General features: G+C 39.6%; 1 protein-coding gene across 5 annotated transcripts in view; it reads right to left on the minus strand.

Annotated features, from left to right (window-relative positions):
- The window catches only part of SMC6 (structural maintenance of chromosomes 6), an 81,781-nt gene extending 62,156 nt beyond the window's left edge, over positions 1-19,625 (minus strand). For 2 of the 5 annotated variants that reach the window (XM_023741744.1, XM_023741745.1), the window contains exons 1-5: positions 19,440-19,625; positions 9,960-10,049; positions 8,802-8,923; positions 5,188-5,305; positions 2,891-2,996 (exon numbers count right to left, since the gene is read on the minus strand). In XM_023741744.1, coding sequence (XP_023597512.1) covers positions 2,891-2,996; positions 5,188-5,305; positions 8,802-8,918 — 341 coding nt within the window. In that variant the 5' untranslated portion in view covers positions 8,919-8,923; positions 9,960-10,049; positions 19,440-19,625. Of the gene's footprint in view, positions 1-2,890; positions 2,997-5,187; positions 5,306-8,801; positions 8,924-9,959; positions 10,050-19,439 lie in introns of those variants that run through there. The other 3 variants (XM_004387572.3, XM_023741746.1, XM_023741747.1) reach the window with 3 other exon arrangements.
- Positions 19,626-21,994: the final 2,369 nt, after the last annotated feature.

The following is a 21,994-nucleotide window of genomic DNA, read 5'->3' on the forward strand; positions in this document are numbered from 1 at the left end:
ACATGTTGTGGGGTTGTTAACCAATGTCATAAAACAATATGTGTACTACTGTTTCATGAGAAACTATTTGTTCTGTAAGCCTTCACCTGAAGTACAATTAAAAAAAAAACTTGTGCAAGGAGACAGGACAGGGGCAACTGAGCTGAACACTAACTCTACTTTCTCCCCCACCACAGTGATGTGGTCTCTGCTGATGCTGAATTTGGGTCGAGAGCCATAGAGCCCAACATCTGGAAATACAGGAGATCCTTAGTAGAAAGACAGACTATCAGTGAGAGTTCTTTCAAGATGAAAAAATAAACAAGCAGTGCCACAGTAAGAATGTGGCTTTTTTCTCATCTCTGGCAGAACCTATCTGCACAGAGGTAACTGGCAGCAGCACACACACAAGAAACAAGGAATGGGATTTTTAAAAAGCCAGGTAGAAATACGATGCATTTGCTCCTTCTCTAAGTAGTCAGCTCATCAGCAATAAGTTCTGTATCTCTGGATAAATAAATCAGGAATGTACAGCAGCGGGTATGAGTTCTCATCCCTCTACAACCTACTCATAATGCCACAGATGTCAAAAGTAGGATTGGTGCAAAGATCTCACCACCACCAGGGCTAGTTATTAGGAAGGCTGAAGGAGGAAGAGTGAACATGTTCAAGAAGAATCTGAAGAGCAAGCAGCATGAGACCTTGGGTCACTGAGAGAGGTTTTCATGGGAGGAGACCTATTAGGAGAATTCATTCACTGTCCCTGTACCACTGGAAAGGGATGATGGATAATCAAAGGGCTGAGCCCCAGCTACGATGTCCCAAGGCACAGTACCCTGGCTTCTCCTAACCGTATTAGCCAAGCAACTACACGGAGAATTGAATCCCAAACCCTGACACAGGGACAGTAATGTTTGAAGGGGAGAACAGAGGGGGAGAGAAGTCCTTTAGACTCCTCAATCCTGTGCCAGACTGACAGACATACTTCAGAAAGAATGGAAAGCTGCATAGATTTTAGATGCAGGATAGAGTAAGAATAGAACTGAAAACCTCAATGAACCGATTTGGCATAAAAGTGACAAGAGAATCGGAGACTATAAAAGAGTGGAATTTAACAGATACCAAATGTTTTAAACGAGGAAGGGAATGATAAGAGCAATATTAATGGGTTTAGAAAAGCTCTGTTTTTAGCTACTTTTTCAGAGTAAATCAGGAAAGAGGAGGTTAAGCTCAGGTGAAAGTTTTAAACTGTTAGGAACTCTGTTTTCAAATACATTGTTTTTTCTCTCTACAGAGAGCTGTGTCCTTCAAAGTCGGTGATTTGTGTAAGCCAGCTTCTTCTTTTTTTTTTTTTTAAGTGGTATTCAGCTGATGTGTCCTATAAAAAGTTTCCGCTTTGGTCCCGGTAGGTACTTTCCAAACAGAAAAAATATCAAAAGTATTTAACTGAGACATAAAACATTTAATGGTACATAAAAAGCAGTTTCTTCCTGAAGCTTCTATTTGAAAGATCAATGTGTTATCTGGCCAGGCAGACTAGATGATTGTTTAGACAAATGAGAAATGGATAATTAAGTATAATGAATTGAAATAGAGCCGGGACCATTAACTTAAAAGGTTATAATAACTAATTCTTTACTTCAGACATAATTTTGTTTAGGAAGGGAAGACTTTGGTGAGTTGGAGCCCAAACACTATAAGTGGGGACAAAATATGCTAGAGAACTGTTATCAAATAGTTCTTTTCCAAGGCCACACAGCATGGGAAATTATTTTCTGTGTCTTTTCTCCCCTTCTTTTGAGTCAAATTGAAAACTTCGCTTAGGCTTAAGATTCCTATGGCTTCTGAGTAATACACAAGAAGCTCCCAACGCTGATTCACATCCCGTCCTTACTCCTATTTTTTTTAAATAATAATTTTAAAACAACGGGAAAAGTTAAATGTTAAAGATATAACACTAAGCAAAGGGAAAGCCTATTATATCTATAAAAAAAAAGGATAACATGTTAATTATCAAAAGATAACTGTTAATTATCAATCTTTCAAAATGTCTAGGCACTGGGCACATGACAGAGGAATAAGCAATGGGAGTAGCCTCACGCTGGGAGCTGGTACAACCAAGTTTGGACCATCTAGTTGTTACCAGAAACAAAGATCCCTTCAGAGGTATCCATTGTAGTATTTGCAAAGAATAACGTTTAGATTAGCCTGAAGACAGGGCTGCTAGTGGGCAAAAGGCCCTGAGTCCATGATGATGCAAACTGCACAACTAATATACAGCTATGCCAAGGCAGTGTATAACAAAAATGTAGAACCAAAGAGGGCGACTATATGGCCATTCACCAAGGGTCAAGAAGGGCCACAATGAGATTTGTGATTACAGTGCTCAAATCAATCCTCATTGGTGAAATCATCTGGGTAAAGGCTATAAAATCAAAATCAGAGGGTGGAATACTTTTTTTGGAATTTCTAGAGAGCTAGAGGTAGAAATTTTGTGCAGGGACCTTAGCTCATCAGTGACTCTGCCGTCACCACTATCACATTAATGTGGCTGATGCTGGGTTTGGGTCAAGACCCAGGAAGAGTCCAATGTTTATAAATATTTCCTTAAACAGAAGTATATAGATTTATCACTGGCAGTTCTTCCAGAAAGGTAACAGAAGCTTGGGTGTTACGTGGGTAGGGTGACATGGCAATAATTTACATAAGCTGTTTGTCTGGAAAAGACAGCAGGCAGCAGTGCGCCGTGTTGGAAACAAGGGGCAAGAGAAAGGAATGAAAAGACACGATACCTCTGTTCCTGTTCTGAGAATCCACTGCATTTTCAGTAATGTCTACATGAAATGCAAATCCATAAAGTAGCTGCTTCTTACTTAAGAATTGAAAATACAAGTAGAAAGCAAACACTTACTTCTGTCCATCTTTCACAAAACCTTTTAAAGATGATCCTCTATTAGTAGCAACTGCTTTTCCACCAAGACCAACTATGAGAGCTGTGAGTACCGCACTTTTCCCACCTAAAGAAACAAGTATTGAAAAATGACATTCATTAAAAAGAGAAAGAAAAGGCTAACCCTTGCAGTTTAATACAAAAAGATTTCAGAATGAAAATGTGAACTGGTCTTAACCTGAAATAAAATTTTAGAACGCAATTATAATTTTATTCCAGTGACAAAGTAGCAAATTAAAAAAAAAATTAGCACACTTCGAGAAGCAAATTATTGTCATTAATAAAGAAATGGGAAAAACGGGTTTTGATATCTTTCCATCCTGAAACTTATTATTATCATCTTGGTCCATTAGCTTATTAAATGGACTTATCCCTCCATGTACATTGTTGTTAGTTGCTGTCCAGTCGATTCTGACTCATGGCGACCCCATGTGTGCAAGGTAGAACTGTATTCCAGAGTTTTCAAGGCTGTGACCTTTCAGAACCAGATCACCAGGCCTTACTTCTGAGGTGCCTCTGGGTAGGTTTGAAGCACCAACTTTTAGGTTAGTAGTATAGCACTTAACCACTTGTGCCACCTTTTTTATAAGTTCTCAGAAGTCAGAAACTATTTTTAACAACCACAGAATGTATGCTCCATGTGGATAGAAATGTTGTTTAATTCCATGCTGTATTTCCAATATCAGCACATAATAGGCACTCAAATATTTTTTAATAAATGCACTTAAGTAGTAAAAATTGGCAAAGTCATATTAGATAGATGTTGTATGCAGTATTTAAATAATTATTCCTAACTGAGTATTATTCATTTTCTAGCTATTTGAAAAGTATACTTTTTATACTAACAGACACAAAATATCACAAGCTGAAATTCTAACATCTGTAACAATTACTTAGGATATTGTAACCATTTTCTGAACTCCGTAATCAACCATTCTAATCAACTCTTATTAGCCCAATATCCTCCACAGGATACTCCAAACTAACCAAAACCACCACTTCAGCTCCTGGAATGCCTTTCAAGTTCCTATTCTAACTCTCCCCCTTTTCTTCATTATCAAATTCACTGTTTCCACTACTTCCGTTATTTCCTCTTAAGTTTTATTAATAAAATCACTGTTTTAAAAGTTAAAAAAAAAAAGAGGAAGGAAGGAAGAAAAGTCCTAAATGCAGAACGCATCAATCTTTCTTCTTACTTGTCCTGTATGGCCTCTCTGTAGCCTGGATACTTTTTTTGTCCATCCCCTCCTTCTAAGAATAAGTTCTTCTTGACTGACTGGTAGAGCCGGGAAAACAAAGAACAACAACTAATGGACTATGGAGCTACACATACCTAGTTTCGTATTCTAGCACTGTCACTAGTTAGTGGGCTCTGACATGCCTCCTCTCCATCTATACCGTCTCAGTCGAGTTCTTAGCACTTCCTGCATGGCCAACCTATGACAAGAGCTGACTAAACGGTCTTTCTGCCTCCTATGTTTCCCCCTTCTAACCTATCCTCTACAATGTGGCCAGTTTGTTTCACAAATTGAGCATGTGTCCATTTATTCAAAAACTTTAATTAGCTTCCCACTGACTTCTGAATATAATCTCAAATTCTTTCTCATGAGATTCAAGATCCCCGGTACTGTGGTCTACAATATGACTCACCAGCATCAGCTTTTGCTCCTCTCCACCATCTACCACATGATAAAGCCATATAAGGTTATTAACCACTCCCCAGACACATCTACTTCTACCTCTAAACCTTTGTTGATGGGCAGTCTTTGCCTAGCACATCTCGGCTTCCTCTTCCCCAATGAGAATGTACAATTTTCATTTAAGAACTAGCACAAATATCACCTTTCATTACTTAAAGCTTTCAGTGGCCACAACAGTGAGATTAGTCACTGTCACTTTTGGGTTCCCAACGCACATCATTTATACTCTATTATAACATTTAGTAGAGGTAAGGTACAAGGCTGCGTCCATTGTAATGAGGACTGCTTGTCCACTTTTTTGTGGAACAAATTCCAAGGTAGGTGGATTCAAAAAACTAAGTGGGAGATATCTACTGAATAAATAAGGAACCTAGAGTTAACTCAGTATTTTCTTAAAGCATAGACTGACAATAAATACTAAGAATATTTATAATCACAAGTTATAATCTGTAAATCAAAGACTTATCAGCACTATAACAGTACTCACCTATTTCAAAAATTTAACGCATTCTAATCTTAAAGTACTGCTCAAATTAGAAGAAGGGCTAAAACACTTACTTCCATTGTTTCCAACGACAAAGTTAACATTAGAACCAAATTTAAAAGGTCCAAGCATGGAATGACACATAAAGTTTTTTAGCTGAATACTCTCAATTATTCCAACTTCTGCTGCGGTCTGTTAATAAAAAACAGTAAGGAAAACGAACAATTCACTCACTATAATCATCCAAACATTTACTGGTAGGAAAAAGACTAGCAGTATTATCAACAAAAAAAATTACAGAAAGTGAGTAACATTAACTTCAACTAATGAATAAGGTGAAATGAAATGGGAACCTTTTATATTACTATACCAATTTAATGTAACTAATCAACTCACTTCCCAAATTACACCACCACTTACTAGAATCTTTCTAAAGGATCTAATAGTGACATTTTGGGCCAAATAATTTTTTGTTTAAGGGGCTTTCCTGCGCATTGTAGAATGTTTAGTAGCATCCTTAGCTCTCCCACTAGATGCCAGTAGCACACACAGTGCCTCCCAGCTGTGGCCAAACACATATCTGGACGCTGCCAAATGTCCCCTGAGGGGCAAAGTCCCCCCTGGTTGAGAAGCACTGGTGTAGTCAAACTTCCTGTGAAATACAGTACTACATTTAGAGCATCCCTGAAAAGTAATTATCCAGCCATGGTTTGAACACGGAAATCATTATCTAACATGACAGTCCAATTCATAAATGGTCAATTCAAAGAGAAAGAGTACATGTTCTTAAAAGATAAAGGCTGCTTTTGACATTCTGTGTCTGTCACTTACTATGAAAGCTTTATGATTTTCAGCAATGTATAAAGAATTTACAGTTTCCTAATCTGTAAAATGGGAATAATAATTCCTATATTGTAGGGATATGTCAAGATTAAATTAGATAAAAGTTGACAAACGTGTTAACCAAGAGTTTGGCACACAGCAGTCACTTGCACTTTGTAGTTATCTAGTAGTAGAATAAATCAACCATATTTTACCAGAGTCCTTCAAATTTTTTTGAAGACCACTTTAATGTCTCCAGTTATATTAATGATTTCTAAAAAACTCCCAGGCTCTCTTCTTCTGGGCAGATAGCTTATTAAAAAGTAGAAAATATTTATATTCTGGTATGAGTAGAATATAGAAAATCATGGTTGAAAGGACTTTTTAAATTTTTATTTAAAAAATCGAGATAACTGTAAATTCACGTGCAGTTGCAAATTACAGCATTCTGTGTGCACTCTACAGTTTCCGCCATTGGCAACATTTTGCAAAACTACAGTATAATATAACAACCAGGATACTGGCATGTAGACAGTCAAGGTACAGAACATCTATCACAAAGATCCCTTATATGTCCCCTTTACAGCTATACTAACATCCCACCCAAACCATTCCTACAAATCTGTTCTCTATATCTCTAATTTTGTCATTTCAAGAATGCTATATAAATGAAATCATACAGTATGAAGTTTTGGGGGATTGGCTTTTTTTCACTCAGTATAATTCTCTACAGATTCATCCAGGTTGTTGCCTATATCCATAGTTTGCTTGTTTTGATTTCTTGGTGGTGTTCCATGATATGGATGTACCCAAGTTTATTGACCATTCACCCACTGAATGACATCTGCATTGTTTCCAGTTTTTGGCTATTATTAACAAACTTATGAATATTCATGTACAGGTTTTTGTGTGATGATAAATCTTCATTTCTCTTGGATAAATGGCCAAAAGTAAAATTGCTGGGTTATATAGTAGTTGCATGTGAAGTTTTGTTTTGTTTTTTTTTAAAGAAACTGCCAAATTGTTTTCCAGAGTGGCTGTATCATTTCACATTTCCATCAGCAATGTATGAGTGGGTGATTCAGTTTTTCTGCGTCCTTGCTAGCATTTGGTATTGTCACTATTTTTTATTTTAGCCATTCTGATAGGTGGGTAGTGATATCTCACTGAGATTTTAATTTTTATTTCCGTAATGGTGAATAAGAGGAACCCTGGTAGCATGATGGTTAAGCGTTCAGCTGCTAACCAAAGGGTCGACAGTTCAAACCCACCGGCCGCTCCTTGGAAACCCTATGGGGCAGTTCTTCTCTGTCCTATAGGGCTGCTATGAGTCGGAACTGACTTGACGGCAATGGGTTTTGGTAATGGTGAATAAGGGAGCCCTGGTAGCACTGCAGTAAACACTTGGTTGCTAACCAAAAGGTCAGCAGTTTGAACCCACCAGCTGCTCATCAGGAGAAAGATGTGGCAGTCAGCTTCTGCAAAGATTTACATCTCTGGAAACCCTATGAGGCAGTTCTACTCTGTCCTATAGGATCGTTATGAGTTGGAATCACCATTTGTTTTGAATGGTGAATAATGCTAAACACCATTGTTGTTGTTAGGTGCCGTGGAGTCAGTTTCGACTCATAGCAACCTTACATACAACAGAGTAAAACGTCTCCTGGTCCCACGCCATTCTCACAATTGTTACTGTTTGAGCCCAGTGTTGCAGTCACTGTATCACTCCATCTCATGAGGGTCTTCTTTTTTGCTGACTCTCCACTTTATCAAGCATGATGTCCTTCTCCAGGGACTGGTCCCTCCTGATAACATGTCCAAAGTAAGTGAAAAGACGTCTCACCATCCTCGCTTCTAAGGATCATTCTGACTGTACTTCTTCCAAGACAGATTTGTTCCTTCTTCTGGCAGTCGGTGGTATATTCAATATTCTTCGCCAACACTATAATTCAAACGCATCAATTCTTTGATCTTTACATATTTAGTATCTTGTATTGTCCTGTTTTGTGCTTGTTAACTTGAGTCTCCAGCTCCACTGTAAATTCAAGCTCAGAGATCAGGTCTTGGATTCTGCCCGCCCTCAGTGCCAGCAGTACAGGGCACATGACACCCACACAATAAACACGTGTGGGTTGGTTACTGGTTAACTTATTTGACGGATTTCACTCAGAGTGCAAAGTGTTCTGTGATTTTTCTCTGGGTTTCTCATATTGAGAGTAAACACATTTTCTGGCAATAGCTGTAACGCTTGCCTAATCCATGATCTTTATGGTCTGTCTTCATTTTTCCCAAACAGCTGGGCAGACCTCCACTGGAAAGTAGACTATTTTGGCAAAGGCAAAGAGAATATTTTTCTAGCATAGTCTTCAAGGCTCCTTTTAAGGCTGAGGACACAGGGCCCAAAAGTCACTTGGAACTATAAGCCACCTTTACTGTCACCATTTAACAAACTCAGTCTGAGATCCTACTAAGTGCAGGGCACAGTACTGGCACTGTAGACATTGGTTAAGAGCTCAGCTGCTAACCAAAAGGTTGGCAGTTTGAATCCACCAGCTGCTCCTTAGAAACCCTATGGGGCAGTTATACCCTGTCCTATAGGGTCGCTATGAGTCAGAATCAACTCAACAGCAACAGATTTGGTTTGGTTTTGGTTTTTCAAAGAACCAGTTGTTTCACTAGCTTTTCTCTATTAGTTTTCTCTAACAATTGCCATAAACCTCAAAATCAATCAGAACAAGTTATTTCACCTTGGCTTTTTAAAAATCTTAATCACTTTTCCAGATTTTGAATTATCAAAAAAAATACTATAAATCAGACATGAGAAACATGCCAATAGAAAAACATAATTTTGTAGTTTTGTACTTACCAACGTAGAGGTACCATTAAATTCATCACCATCTCTATCAAAATCCTCCACCTCTTCTTGTCTTGGTCTTTTGGCATTTACATGAGATACGAAATTTTCTTCCTTTCTTTTGGCCATCAGTTCTGAATAAAATATTTATAATAATGATGATGAGGAGGAGGAGGAGGAGGATGTAAATCAATTATAGTATCTATGATTGGCCCATGCACATTAAACTTAACGGAATAAATCACACAAAGCTTATTAAGTTTTAAGTAACATGTCTACGCATTTTTACTTTAAGAATTAAAATTAAAAAATCATCTGCATATTCTATACTAGTTGATTTTCTTTCAGACTTATTCACGTTCAAGATTTTATCTATACGAGCCTACCTACATATTTTTAATCCTAAACTCATAAAGAGTTAGCAATTTTATTTGTGTAATTATGGTTTCTAATTTCCTATATCTATTGATAGAGATGATATAATGCCACTTGAAATTATTCCAGAGCAATTTCTACAAGTTATAATGCAATACTAAATCAGATAAAACTTCCTTTTATTTGTTCTAAATTATTTTCCCTCAAAGAAGCATATTTTGAAGCAGTGTTGCCAAGCAGTAGTAGTTTCTCTTAACTGTTCCCTAAAGAATTAATCCCTGTTGTCTACTTTTTGTCAATACAATAGAAAATCTGGACCTAGGAAATTAACCTAAAATTACACAAAAGATTTTGCTAAACATATGAATACTAAACTTCAAGTCAAAGCTAACAGTCTGTGACTGAAATGAACTTTATGACTACTCTGCTGCCTTCAGTTTTCTTTCTGTAAAATACATTTAAGACATTAAACACTAGGTACCTAGTAACTTTCTGAATAAATGAAGAGAAAAATGCATAATGTGGGTAATTAAAAACTTCTAAGCTACAAGAAATGAATATGAGGAACAGTTCTAGTCTCAACTCACTTAACTCACCCCAAATACTAGACCATGGCAACACTGTTTGTACCATGTACTTGGCTCCCTTCTCTCCCATGGCAGCAAAAGATTGATGGAACGAGATTTTCTCTCCCATGAATTTGAACTGCAAGATCCTAATCATTCTTCACTAGAAGAGATGCTAGCTCTATTTGATGATACGCATACAGGCCAAGAAAGCTAGCCTTAAGTGTACCTGGGAAGGAGGAAGGTCATGTGCAGGAGAGCAGGGCCTCAGAGGAGGTTTTACACAGAGAATGCTGTGCAGAAACAAGAGAACAGGGATCTGGAGAAGGAAGACAGAGAAAAGGAGAGTGAGAGAGACAGACATTCATACACATTTTTAAATTTTTTAATCCACTGCTTTCCAAACTCATACTGACAGAAACAAATTTGCATAGATATTAAATATCAATACATATTTTGGAGGAAATGTTTTTGGAAACTCTTTATCAGGTTTTGGTATTATGACAATGTGTGCTTCACTAAGTGAACTTGGTAGTTTTTCCGTCTTTTTTATGCTCTAAATAACTAGGCTAAAACTATTAGATAGTGAAGACTGCCTTAAAGTTAATTTTATGAATCATTTCAATTTCTTCCTTGTAGAGTGATATTTACAGGTTCATTACATCTTTCTGAATCAATTTTTTTAGAATTTTATTTTCTAGTAACTTGATAATCTTAAGCCTCAAATTTACTACACAAAATTACCTTACTTTTTTTAAATCCCCATATCCGCTGTCATGCCTCCTATAATGCAAATTCTATTTAATTGAATTCGAGAGCTATTATAAACATTTTCTCCAAGAAGCAGTTCTTGATTATCAAATCTAATTCTCTTTGATGAGAATATTTTAATGTTCATTCACGTATTTTTTATACAACTAAATATAAGGAATATTCAGTGGAGTTGAAGTTCAGGCTCCAATTCCTTCCACTAGAGCACAAGTTAAAAAAAGCAATCAGAAACTTCAACTGTCAAGAAGATGGAATAGATACACATTCCCTATTCCTCCTGCTAGGTAAAACTAAAAACCCTAGGCATTATTTATAAAACAAACAGAAGAAGACTCTGAAAGATGAAAAAAAAAGAAGGCAAACGGGCTAGGGACCTCAGGACCCAAGGAATCACACAGTGGTGAGTTCCCTGGGTTTTCTTTTTGCCTCAAATTATTTCAGATTCAGAGAAATCAGCAACCAGGAAACATAACAGGTGGAATCTACAGAACTTGAACAAATAGAAAGAGAACAGCAAAAAAAAAAAAAAAGCCCCAACAAAAGCTTCCTCTCTGTAGCAAAAGAACCAAGAAAAGTACAGCCTAACAAGACAGAAATCTTTCAGATAATAACTGCTAGATTCCAGGGGAAAAAGTACCACAGGGGAAAAAAACAACGTAGTCCACCCCCATTCATGCCGGCAAAGACAGAGTAGGCAGTCTAAACTTCTACTCTTGGCAAGGCTATAAAGGAGGCACCTCAACACCCCAAACTGGGTGGTGCCAGAGAAGGCCAAGTTGGGAACAGAGATAATGGTGCCAGTGAGGACCATCTAGAGATCCTAGATGTCCACCACCACCGGGCAAGAATGAGGTGCTACTTACTCCCCTTTCCTGCTGGGTGGTGTCAGAGGCAGCCTAGTGGCAAGTCAGGATTTTCCCCTTTGCCCAGATGTGGGGAGGGCATCCCCAGTGCAGTGTCAGTGGAGATCATGTGGGAAGCTGAAATTGCCACCTCTGCCCAGCAGTCACTATAGCTAAAAAAATAGCTCCGGTTAAGCTCTAGACCAAGTTCCTTGAGTCTCTGTGTCCCTGGGTCATAGTGGAGGACAGCTGTTCTCAAAGGTTGTGGTCACTTTTAAAAAGTACTGAGGATCTCTAAGAGCTTTTATTTCTACTTATGAATATTTTCCATACTAGAAAATAAAACTGAGAAACTTTCAAAACAAAGAACACATAAGGGCACATTCCATTAGTCCTCAGAGCAATGACATCATCACAGGTTAGGTAAACTCTAGAAAACATCATCATAAGCTAATGAGAAAATGTGAGTGGAAAAGGCAAATAACAACTTAGTATCGTTATGAAAACAGTTTTCACCTTGCTGACTACTTGAAAGTGTCTCAGGATCCTCAGAGGTCCCCACAACCACATACTGCAAACTGCTGCTATAGGGGATACTACAAGCAAACACATGATACCAAAAAAAAAAAAAAAAAAAAAAACCATTGCTGTCAAGTCGATTCCGACTCATAGTGGCCCTATAGGACAAAGCAGAACTGCCCCATAGCCCCATAGGGTTTCCAAGGAGCAGCTGGTGGATTCAAACTACCAACCTTTTGTTTAGCAACAAAGTTCTTAATCACTGCGTTACCAGGGCTCCAAATACATGATACAGCCGCATAAATTATGAGGCCAAGTAAGTAAGTGATAAAGCTCGAGAGACAGGTAAGAAACAGACCATAGAAAGACTTGTAGATTCTTGATGTTCAAAGTGTGGTCCAAGGACAAGTAAGCAGCATCTACAGCTCCTGGAAACTTATTAGAAATGCAGAATCTCAGGGCACATCCCAGACCAAGTGAATCCGACTCTTCATTTTAACAAGATCTCAGGTGATTCATAAGCACCTTAAAGTCTGGGAAGATCTGCTGTAAATCATGTTAAAGAACTTGGACTTTATTCTATCTTGAAGGCAGTGGAGAGCCCAAGATCATGATATATCATGATAAATCAAATATCATTTAAAAGGTATATTAATTAACACCCAAAGAAGGACATTTTATCTAAACAAATGCCTTCCGAGAAGGTATTACCATTACAGTCACAACTACATAATATTCAAGTTTTTTTCTTTACAAGTAATTTGAAGTAGTGTTTATTTTGAAATCAAAACATCAAAATCAAACACATGCTTTAAATTATTTAATAACAAAAATCAGTAAATGCTATAACATACAATTGTGCAATGACAGTAAAAACAACCAAAAAATATGTGTGGTTACATACGTAGATTATGTATGTATATAGGAAGGCACATGTGAGTACGTGTGCATGCATGCATTAAGTGTCTCTGTAGTCATATGTATATGTTTGTGTGTGCTGCATATATATTCATGAATATAATAAAGTACACAGGGGCACCATTACAGAGACTTTCTAGACATATCCAAACACCTCCAGAGATTGGTTTACTGGGTTAAAAGGCTTAGGACAATAGTCTCATGGGACAACTTAGTCAACTGGCATAACATAATTCGGAAAAATAATGTTCGACATCCTAGTTTGGTGAGTAGCAACTGGGGTCTTAAGAGCTTGCAAGTGGCCATCTAAGATACAACTACTGGTTTCTACTCATCTGGATCAAAAAAGAATGAAGGAAATCAAACGCTCAAAGGAGAAATTAGTCCACAGGACTGATGGCCCACATGAACCTCATCTAGCCTGAGACCAGAAGAATTAGATGGTGCCAGCTACCACTACTGACCATTCTGACCAGGGACACAATAGAAGGTCCCAGGTAGAATGGGAGAAAAATGTAGAACAAAACTCGAAATCCTAAAAAAGGCCAGACTTACTGGACCAATAGAGGTTAGAGGAACCCCCAAGACCATCACCCTAAGATACCCTTTGCACTTGGAACTACAGCCACTCCCGTAGATCACCTTACATCCAAATAATAGACTGGCTTATAAAATAAACAATATCACCTGTGAGTACTGTGCTCTTTTAAATAATCAACTATAAGACCAAATGGTCAACATTTACTCTACAGCAAAGAAGGTAAGGAGGGGCAAGGAAGCTAGATCAAATGGAAACAGAACAAACAGAATGGAAATAATGAGAACGCTAACACACTGTGAAAAATGTAACCAATGTCACAGAACAAACTGTATAAAAATTGTTAAATGGGAACCTAATTTGCTGTGTAAATTTTCACCTAAAACACAATATTATTTAAAAAATTCAATGTATACCAACTTCAGCTTGTTGCTAATTCCAATTTCCTAGAATATTAACCAAAAAAATCAGTTACCACTCAGTCATTTTGGACTCATGGTGACCCTATGTGTGTCAGAGCAGAACTGTGCTCCATAGGGTTTTCAATGGCTGATTTTTTTGGAAGTAGATTGCCAGGTCTTTCTTCCAATGTGCCTCTGGGTGGACTCAAATTTCCAACTTTTTAGTTAGCAGCTGAGCATGTTAACCACTTGCACCATCCAGGGACTCCCCTAGAATATTACCAAGCCATCGTTTTCCCAACAGCACTTTCTTTTCTCCCACTTGTTCTCTCTTCCCTTCTCAATTACTGAGGACTAATTTATTTATTATACAACAGGCAGAGAAAGCATTACTTTTTGTTTTTCCCAACACTAAATGCCCTCTTAGACACTGTCTTTATTAATACTTAATACATGATGTTGCCTTTAGCAGGCACTCAGACATCGGCTGACTAATTTCAGCATCTTATCATTAGAAAACAGCAATTTTTCAAATAAACTGAGGGAACAGGGTACACTAAGGTAAATGTGATTAGCTTCTTATAACGAATGTGACACTCTATACTACACAGAAGATTGTGTACACAACACTATATGATGATGATGTTTTTTATTTGCTGGGCTTGGCTTGGGATTTGCAGTTTGCTATTAGGTTGCCATGGCAATATGCATTTAAGGGACACTGAAGGACCCTACCTTTTAAAATACAATCACCTTGTAATTTAATGAAGATGGATTTTTAAAATCATATGAATGTCCTGAGAGTTAGATACTGGTTAAAATATGAAAACTGTTTCCAAGAGGCAAAAATATATATATATAAACAGATGCAAAGAAAAATCTTTTTAAATATTCTGGAATACAAAAAAGGGGGGAGAGGATGTTCCTCTGGGATTTTCAGTATATCCATAGAGTTCTTCAGGAAGCTCTGGTGGTGCAGCCATTAAAGTGCTCAGCTGCTAACCAAAAGGACAGCAGGTTGAACTCACCAGTTACTCCATGGAAGAAAGATATGGAAGTCTGCTTCCATAAAGATTTACAGTCTTGGAAACCCTATGGGGCAGTTCTACTCTGTCCTATAGGGTCACTATGAGTCGGAATCGACTCAATGGCAGTGGGGGCTTATAGAGCTCTTCACATGGTATTTATTTACTTATTTACAATAAAAATATTTCTCCCTTATAGGAAGCAAACTCTATCACAGCAGGAACAGTAACTAATATGCAGATATCAATAAATAAATTTAAGAAAAATCAATAATCAGAGGTTCATGAGGGCATGCATAAGCATAGGAAATTTGAGAGATTAAATGCATTTTGATGGGATTACAAATTTCTAAACTGTAAATTTTATTGTGCGTATTTAACAATCCAGAATTCCCATTAATTTTAAAGTAAGGGCTAACAGCAGTGAGAACAGACATAACAGAATTACAATTATCAATAGAAAACAGTGGTTTAAAAAAAAGGTAAACCATTGTTACTTCTGAACCCGCCCTGTTAATCTCACTTCCCACAACCACAGACGTAATTCATTCTACATTAAACGATCTCATTTTAATGTACTGAGTTAATTAAGCACACTGCTTAGAATACATTATGAAATCATGAGATGCAATAGATAATAAATAATATACTTAAGTGAAAAAAAAGTTCCATCCATCAAACAATTCAAGATCATCAAAAATAGGAAGTACAAAGCACAACAGTTTGAATGATAAAATTCGAGTAGTCAGATTTTGTTTTGTAAACATCCGTGGCCTCAATATAGAGGACAGATGAAACAGAGATAGTAGGAATAGCAGCAAGAGACCAGTAGCTAAATGATAAGGGCCTGAACAAAAATAGTAGCACTCAGAGATGAAAGGAGAGGAGATGAAATCAAGACTGGGTAAAATGGGTGAGTAGAAATGATGTTTGTTGAATAACTACTCACTGTGTGCTGAGTGGAAACCCTGGTGGCGTAGTGGCTAAGAGCTACAGCTAACCAAAAAGTCAGTAGTTCAAATCCACCAGGCACTCCTTGGAAACCATACGGGGCAGTTCTACCCTGTCCTATAGGGTCACTATGAGTTGGAATCAACTAGATGGCAACAGGTGTTTATGTGCCTAATTGGATCCCTAGCGGCATAGCAGTTAAGAGCTATGGCTGCTAACCAAAAGGTCGGCAGTTCAAATCCACCAGTTGCTCCTTGGTAACTCTATGGGACAGTTCTACTCTGTCCTATAGGGTCGCTATCAGTTGCAATAGACTCAAGGGCAATGGGTTTGATTTTTTGTTTTTTACATGCTTAGTAGGAGCCCTGGTGGTGCAATGGGTAAAGCACCCCACCGCTAACCAAAAAGGTTGGCGATTTTAAGTCACCAGCTGCTCTGCAGGAGAAAGATGTGGCAGTCTGCTTCTGTAAAGACTTACAGCCTTGGAAACCCTATGGGGCAGTTCTATTCTGTCCTACAGGGTCACTATGAGTCGGAATCAACTTGAAGGTAGTGGATTTTTGTTGTTGTTGTTGTTATATGCTTAGTTACTGAGATAAACACTTTATCTCTTTTAATCCTCAATATCATTTTGAGATAAATATTGTCTTTATTTTATAAAAGGGGAAATTGAGGTTCAAGTTAAAGACATTTGCCCAGTCTTATGTACCTGTAACCAGCAGAACCCAGATCCAAACCAAGCTTTGTTAAAACGCAAAATCAAATGCTCAGGCTCTTACTAGCATGACGGAGTTTAACTGACAGTCTAATTTTTCAAAGGCACTGAAAAGGGCTATTAATCTGTTCTTTATCTTCTTCTCTATCAATCATGTACAAAACTACAAAAACGATTCTATTGTGATGTGTCCCTCCACTGTTACTATTATTAAAACCAATTGAAAATGTGGGCTTGCCAATACAGGGGAAGTCAGCGCAACTGGACTAAACTAAAAGGTAAGAAGTTTCCTGAATACAAGCAAACACTTAGAGGGACAGAGTAGCAGGGGCGGGGGTCTGGGGATCCCGCTTTCAGGCGACATCTAGGTCGACTGGCATAACAAAGTTTTTTTAAGAAAATGTTCTGCATCCCACTTTGGCAAGTGGCGTTTTTTTAACAAAATGTTCTGCATCCCACTTTGGTGAGCGGCGTCTGGGGTCTTAAAAGCTAGCTAGCGGCCATCTAAGATACATCAAGCAGCCCCAACCCAGCTGGAGCAAAGGAGAATGAAAAACACCAAAGACGCAAGGAAAGTATTAGCCCAAGAGACAGACAGGGCCACATAAACCAGACTCCCTCAGCACAAGACCAGAAGAACTAGATGGTGCCCAGCTACCACCAATGACCACCCAACAGGGAACACAACACAGAGTCCCTGATGGAGCAGGAGAAAAGTGGGGTGCAGAACTCAAATTCTAGTAAAAGACCAGACTTAATGGTTTGACTTAGACTGGAGGGACCCAGGAAGACACAGTCCCCAGACTCTCCATTAGCCCAGAACTGAAACCATTCCTGAAGTCAATTCTTCAGACAAAGATTAAACTGGACTATGGGATATAAAATGATACTTGTGAAGAGTGTGCTTCTTAGCTCAAGTAGATACGTGAGACTAAACAGGCAGCTCCTGTCCAGCGGTGAGATGAGAAGGCAAAGAGGGATAGAAGCTGGCTGAATGGACATGGGAAATTCAGGGAGGAAAGGAGGAGTGTGTTGTCACATAATAGGAAGAGCAGCTAGGGTCACATAGCATGTGTGTATAAATTTTTGTATAAGAAACTGACTCGAACTGTAAACTTTCACTTAAAGCACACACACACACAAAAGTAGGCTTGCTTTATAAATCATATTCTGTGTTTAACTTTCAGAAACAATCTTCATACTTAATACTAGGTGCCATTATGAATAGAAGGAGCAGGTCTGGCAAGGAAGGAGGATAAAAAAATTTATTTTATTGAACATGCTCCTCGAATACTGAGATGGAGAAACCAGGAGGTGGTAAAATATACACTGCAATACAGGTGGAATTGGGAATTGAGCTAAGAAAGCTACAGAAAGTAGTCTGAATTTGATCATCAGGGAAAGATGCTGAATGAGAAGAGATTTAATTCATTTAGTAAATGCGAGATAACATAACTAACTACACCTGACCTTCAGTCATCTGGATTGGTTTGTGTACACAGATCTGTGGCATTTAATTTTGCCTTAAATGAATACTATTATGACAAAATTTTGAGTTAATCGTTTATGAATTCCTGAAAGTAAGCCAAGTGCAACTTTAATGTTCCTAACTTTGGTCTGAAAATGATAATCAAGTTTTAGGCAGGTGTTATATAAAACTCTACAGACCAGGCACTCAGTAAAACATTCTCAGTAAAATAAACCTTTGGGAAATAAAACCTGTTTTTCACTGTAACAACTTTAATATGCCATTTGTGCTGACTTTTTGCCAGGCTCAATACTAAATGTTTTACATTAATTGTTACAAGAATCCTGGGAGTTAGATACTACACTATTTCCACCAATTTACAGAAAAAGAACAGAAACTTGCCCAGGATCACACAACTCTGGTTCTGTCTGATACAAAAACGTATTTTTAACCAATATACTAATGATCTATAAACTATTTTGTATTGCACCGAATCAGGAAAAGAAAAATTAAATACACATTCAAACATTATTATCCCACTGTATATTTTACACAGTAACAGAATGAGATAAAGGAAATCTAGTAGAAATTCTAATATGCTCCCTCCCCACCCACACACCAATGGAACTATCTGCAGGCCATTTGCACATGCTATTGTACATTTTAAAAGTCTACATAGCAGCTGTCTAAAAGTCAGGGGAATTTGGACATTTTTCCTATGAACATGCATTATAAATTTTCTCTAAATAGTTTACAACACTGGCTTTTAATCTCCTATTCATTTAGTAAACACAGAGTGATAGGCGCTCACCTAACTTCTATCTTCAAGGTTTAAACATCAAACAGTTCTTTCTTCTAGGAATTAACACAATTTTATCTGAAGCCCTACTGGTCCCAACACCCTTCTCGACCCCTGAGTCCCGTTTTCCTCAATTCCAAATCGGGCTTCTTCTCCAGTTCATTTCCATGAGAAAACAGGGAAAAGAAAGTGCTATCAAAAAACTCTCAAACATCAGGATTTCATTTTTCCTAGATAAGTTTCCGTTTTCATGAAACTGGGATTTAACGACAAATTCAATTTAAATGATATTTGCATAAACCCTTTAAACAGGCTTAAGTTTCCGGAGAAAGCAAACAAGTATGTAAGTTATCTATCATAAACCGGTGATAAAGAGCCCCAATTCCAGAACCCAGCCTCCCCCCGTTACTCCTAACCAAAGCTATTCCATAAAGCCGCAGGCTCGGACAGCCCCTGTCCGCATTCACAGGCATCCACGCCGAGCCGCCGGCTGCGAGGAGGGAGGTGCCCTGCGAGACCGCCAAGTTTTTCCCGCGGCTGGAGACCGTGCCGCCTGCAGAGAGGGCGCGAAGATTTCTGCCCGATGAGTCGACTGAGGTAACCAATGTTTCCTGTTAGGGCCCGCAGGGGCGACCTTGGACACCATCGCGGTTCCCGGGACCCTGCTGCTCTCTGGTGGGCTGGTGGGCGCCAGCTAAGGTGGCAGCGGACCCGGGCGGGGATGCCGGAGCAAGAGAACGATAGTGCGCACCCTCACCCTACCTCGAAGAAGTCGAAATCTCCCAGAGGAACCCGATCGGCGGGGCTGTCGTGGACGCTAAGGCCAACCCCGGGGAGTCTCGGATTTGGCTTGCCGCCGTTGGCTCACCGGGAACCGCGCGCCTACGGCGGCGAAGACAGGGGCCGGGCTGCCTTGGCCGCCCAGGCGCCCACCGCGGGACCGTCCGCGCCTGCGCCCCGCCTCCCCTCCCTCCCGGGATTCCGCCCGCGCTTGCGCTGTTCCGGATTTTCGCAGCCCTGGTAGTGCAGTGGTTAAAGCACTCGGCTGCGAACCGAGAGATGTGCGGTTTTAACCCACGAGTCGCGGGGGAGAAAGATGTGCCAGTCGGCTTCCCTAAAGATTTACAACCTTGGAAACACTATGGGGCAGTTGTACTTTGTCTTATAGGGTCGCTATGAGTCCAAATAGACTCCACAGCAATGGGCGCAACTTAGAAGCGCCGGAAGTACTACTGGGTGGATGGGGGAAACTGGCAAGCACTCGCGGCTCTGCAGCGGTAGGACGGACTGGGGCGGGGCGGGTGATTTGCCTAAGTGAAAGGGACGATAACTTGGCGCCCCCGGCAACAGGTCTACGCATGCGTACATCGGGCTAGGTAAGCGCCAGGAACGTAAGCCGAGTGTGCAGCACCGGTTGGGGAAAGGGAACAGTCACTTCCCGGAAGAGGCGGACCTATGCGGGGAGTCAGCGCGGTGTTCAAAAGCTCTTCAGGAAGCCTCCCTGGTTGGGGTGCTAAACCCCAAATGCTAGCCTTTGCTTGGGAAAAGAGGACTTTTTTTTTTTTGAGCATAGAAAATTCAGAAACCGAGGGAAGCAGTGGTTAAGATTGAGGCGAAACTAGTATGTAACGAAGGGACTTCTTCCAAAACCAAGGAACAAAGGTTGTACGGGTAAGTCGCGAAACGGTGGAAAGACAGGACCACCCCCTTCTTTCCACTGGTTCCTTTGAAAACCTGAGTTAGGGATGACCTTTCTGTACGGATCCAATTCGCGCCCGTTGCAGCGACCCTCTGCAGGCTCTTAACAGTGTCTTTTTGGAAGTCTGCGTGGGTGAAATTCTTCCCACTTCTCCTCCAAAAACAAAAACCCTTCAACTGCATCCCTTTGAATACAGTGGAAAATCCGAACAAAGCCGCCGGGCCGCGATCCTGGCCCCTTCTTCCTGAACCTGATCTCCCACACCCAGTCCCCGCGGGTTACCCTTGGGCGTCAGGGAACTGAGTGTTCGCCCGCCCCTGCGCTCCCTGCCCACTCTGCCAAAGCTAGTCGTAATGTCAGTCCCACGGACACACCGTGGGGCAAACTCCCACGCAGCTTTCAAGGCCATCCTTGGCGAGCTTTTCCTAATCGCCGTAGACACACTTGGTGTTCCTCTTACCGTGTTAACGTTCTATTTTGAAAATACTTCCATTATAGCAATTACTTGAAGGCATTGTGGTTTATTTAGTCTTTATTTTCTCCGCCCTCTAGATTGTAAATCCCCTCAGTATGTATCCGAACTAATGAAGTTTAAATTCCTTGGCTTAATTTTCAGCGCTCTTCTCAACCTGACACCAAGCTACCTCTTCATTCAGTCTTTACAAAACCCTCTCACATGAATATGCCGCTGTAACCAACTAACCTACTTTCCATACTTCAAAATCTTTTCTTCTAAATGGGACAGAGTGGCATTAACCGCCCCTCTCCCCAAGTAAGTTGTCTTGAACTCCTGGTCTCCAGCTAGTAATGGATTTCCTTCCACCAAAGTCACCCTTATGCTTCTAAAGGTAATCAAATATATATTCCTATTGTAGCCCTTGCCATAAGACAAAAGTATGACATAGTCAAAATAGACGCATGCATGACAAAGACTTAATAAGTGCTAAAAAAAAAAGTGTCATATAAGACAGTAAAAAACAAAGCCAAACCCCTTGCTGTCTAGTCAGTTCCCATGTGTGTCAGAATTCAGTGACTGATTTTTTGGAAGTAGATCGTCAGGCCTAAAGATGAGTAATAAAGGATGATGAAAGAAATAATCAGCTTAGTATATGTTGAGGGAGGTCACTAAAGCATCTGGTCTAACTGGTCCTTGTTGGTAAATAATGGGAAACACAGTTTAGAGGTCTCTGCTTAGATGTCATTTCCTTTAGGAAGCCTTCCTTGGTGCCTAAGACTGGGTAGGGTATATCTTCTATGTACTCCTATAGCATGCTGTCTGTACCTCTATGGCTGTACTTTGCACACTGGTGTAAGTCCTGTATTATCTACAGTCTCACTTATCCTACTAAAGTCCTTAAATGCAGGGCTGGATCTTGATGATTGTATCTTCAGCACCTAGAAAAATAAAAACAAAAAACCCACTACCATTGAGTCGATTCTGACTCATAGTGACCCTGTAGGGCTGAGTAGAACTGTTCTGTAGGGTTTCCAAGGAGCACCTGGTGGATTCGAACTGCCGGCCTTTTGGTTAATAGCTGTTACTCTTAACCAGTACACTACCAGGGTTTCCACTGCACCACTAGGGCCCCAGCAAACTCTTGGTAAACAGTAGGCACTC

The sequence above is a fragment of the Trichechus manatus genome, unplaced genomic scaffold (genome assembly GCF_000243295.1).
Source record: "Trichechus manatus latirostris isolate Lorelei unplaced genomic scaffold, TriManLat1.0 scaffold00189, whole genome shotgun sequence".
Taxonomy (NCBI): Eukaryota; Metazoa; Chordata; class Mammalia; order Sirenia; family Trichechidae; genus Trichechus; species Trichechus manatus.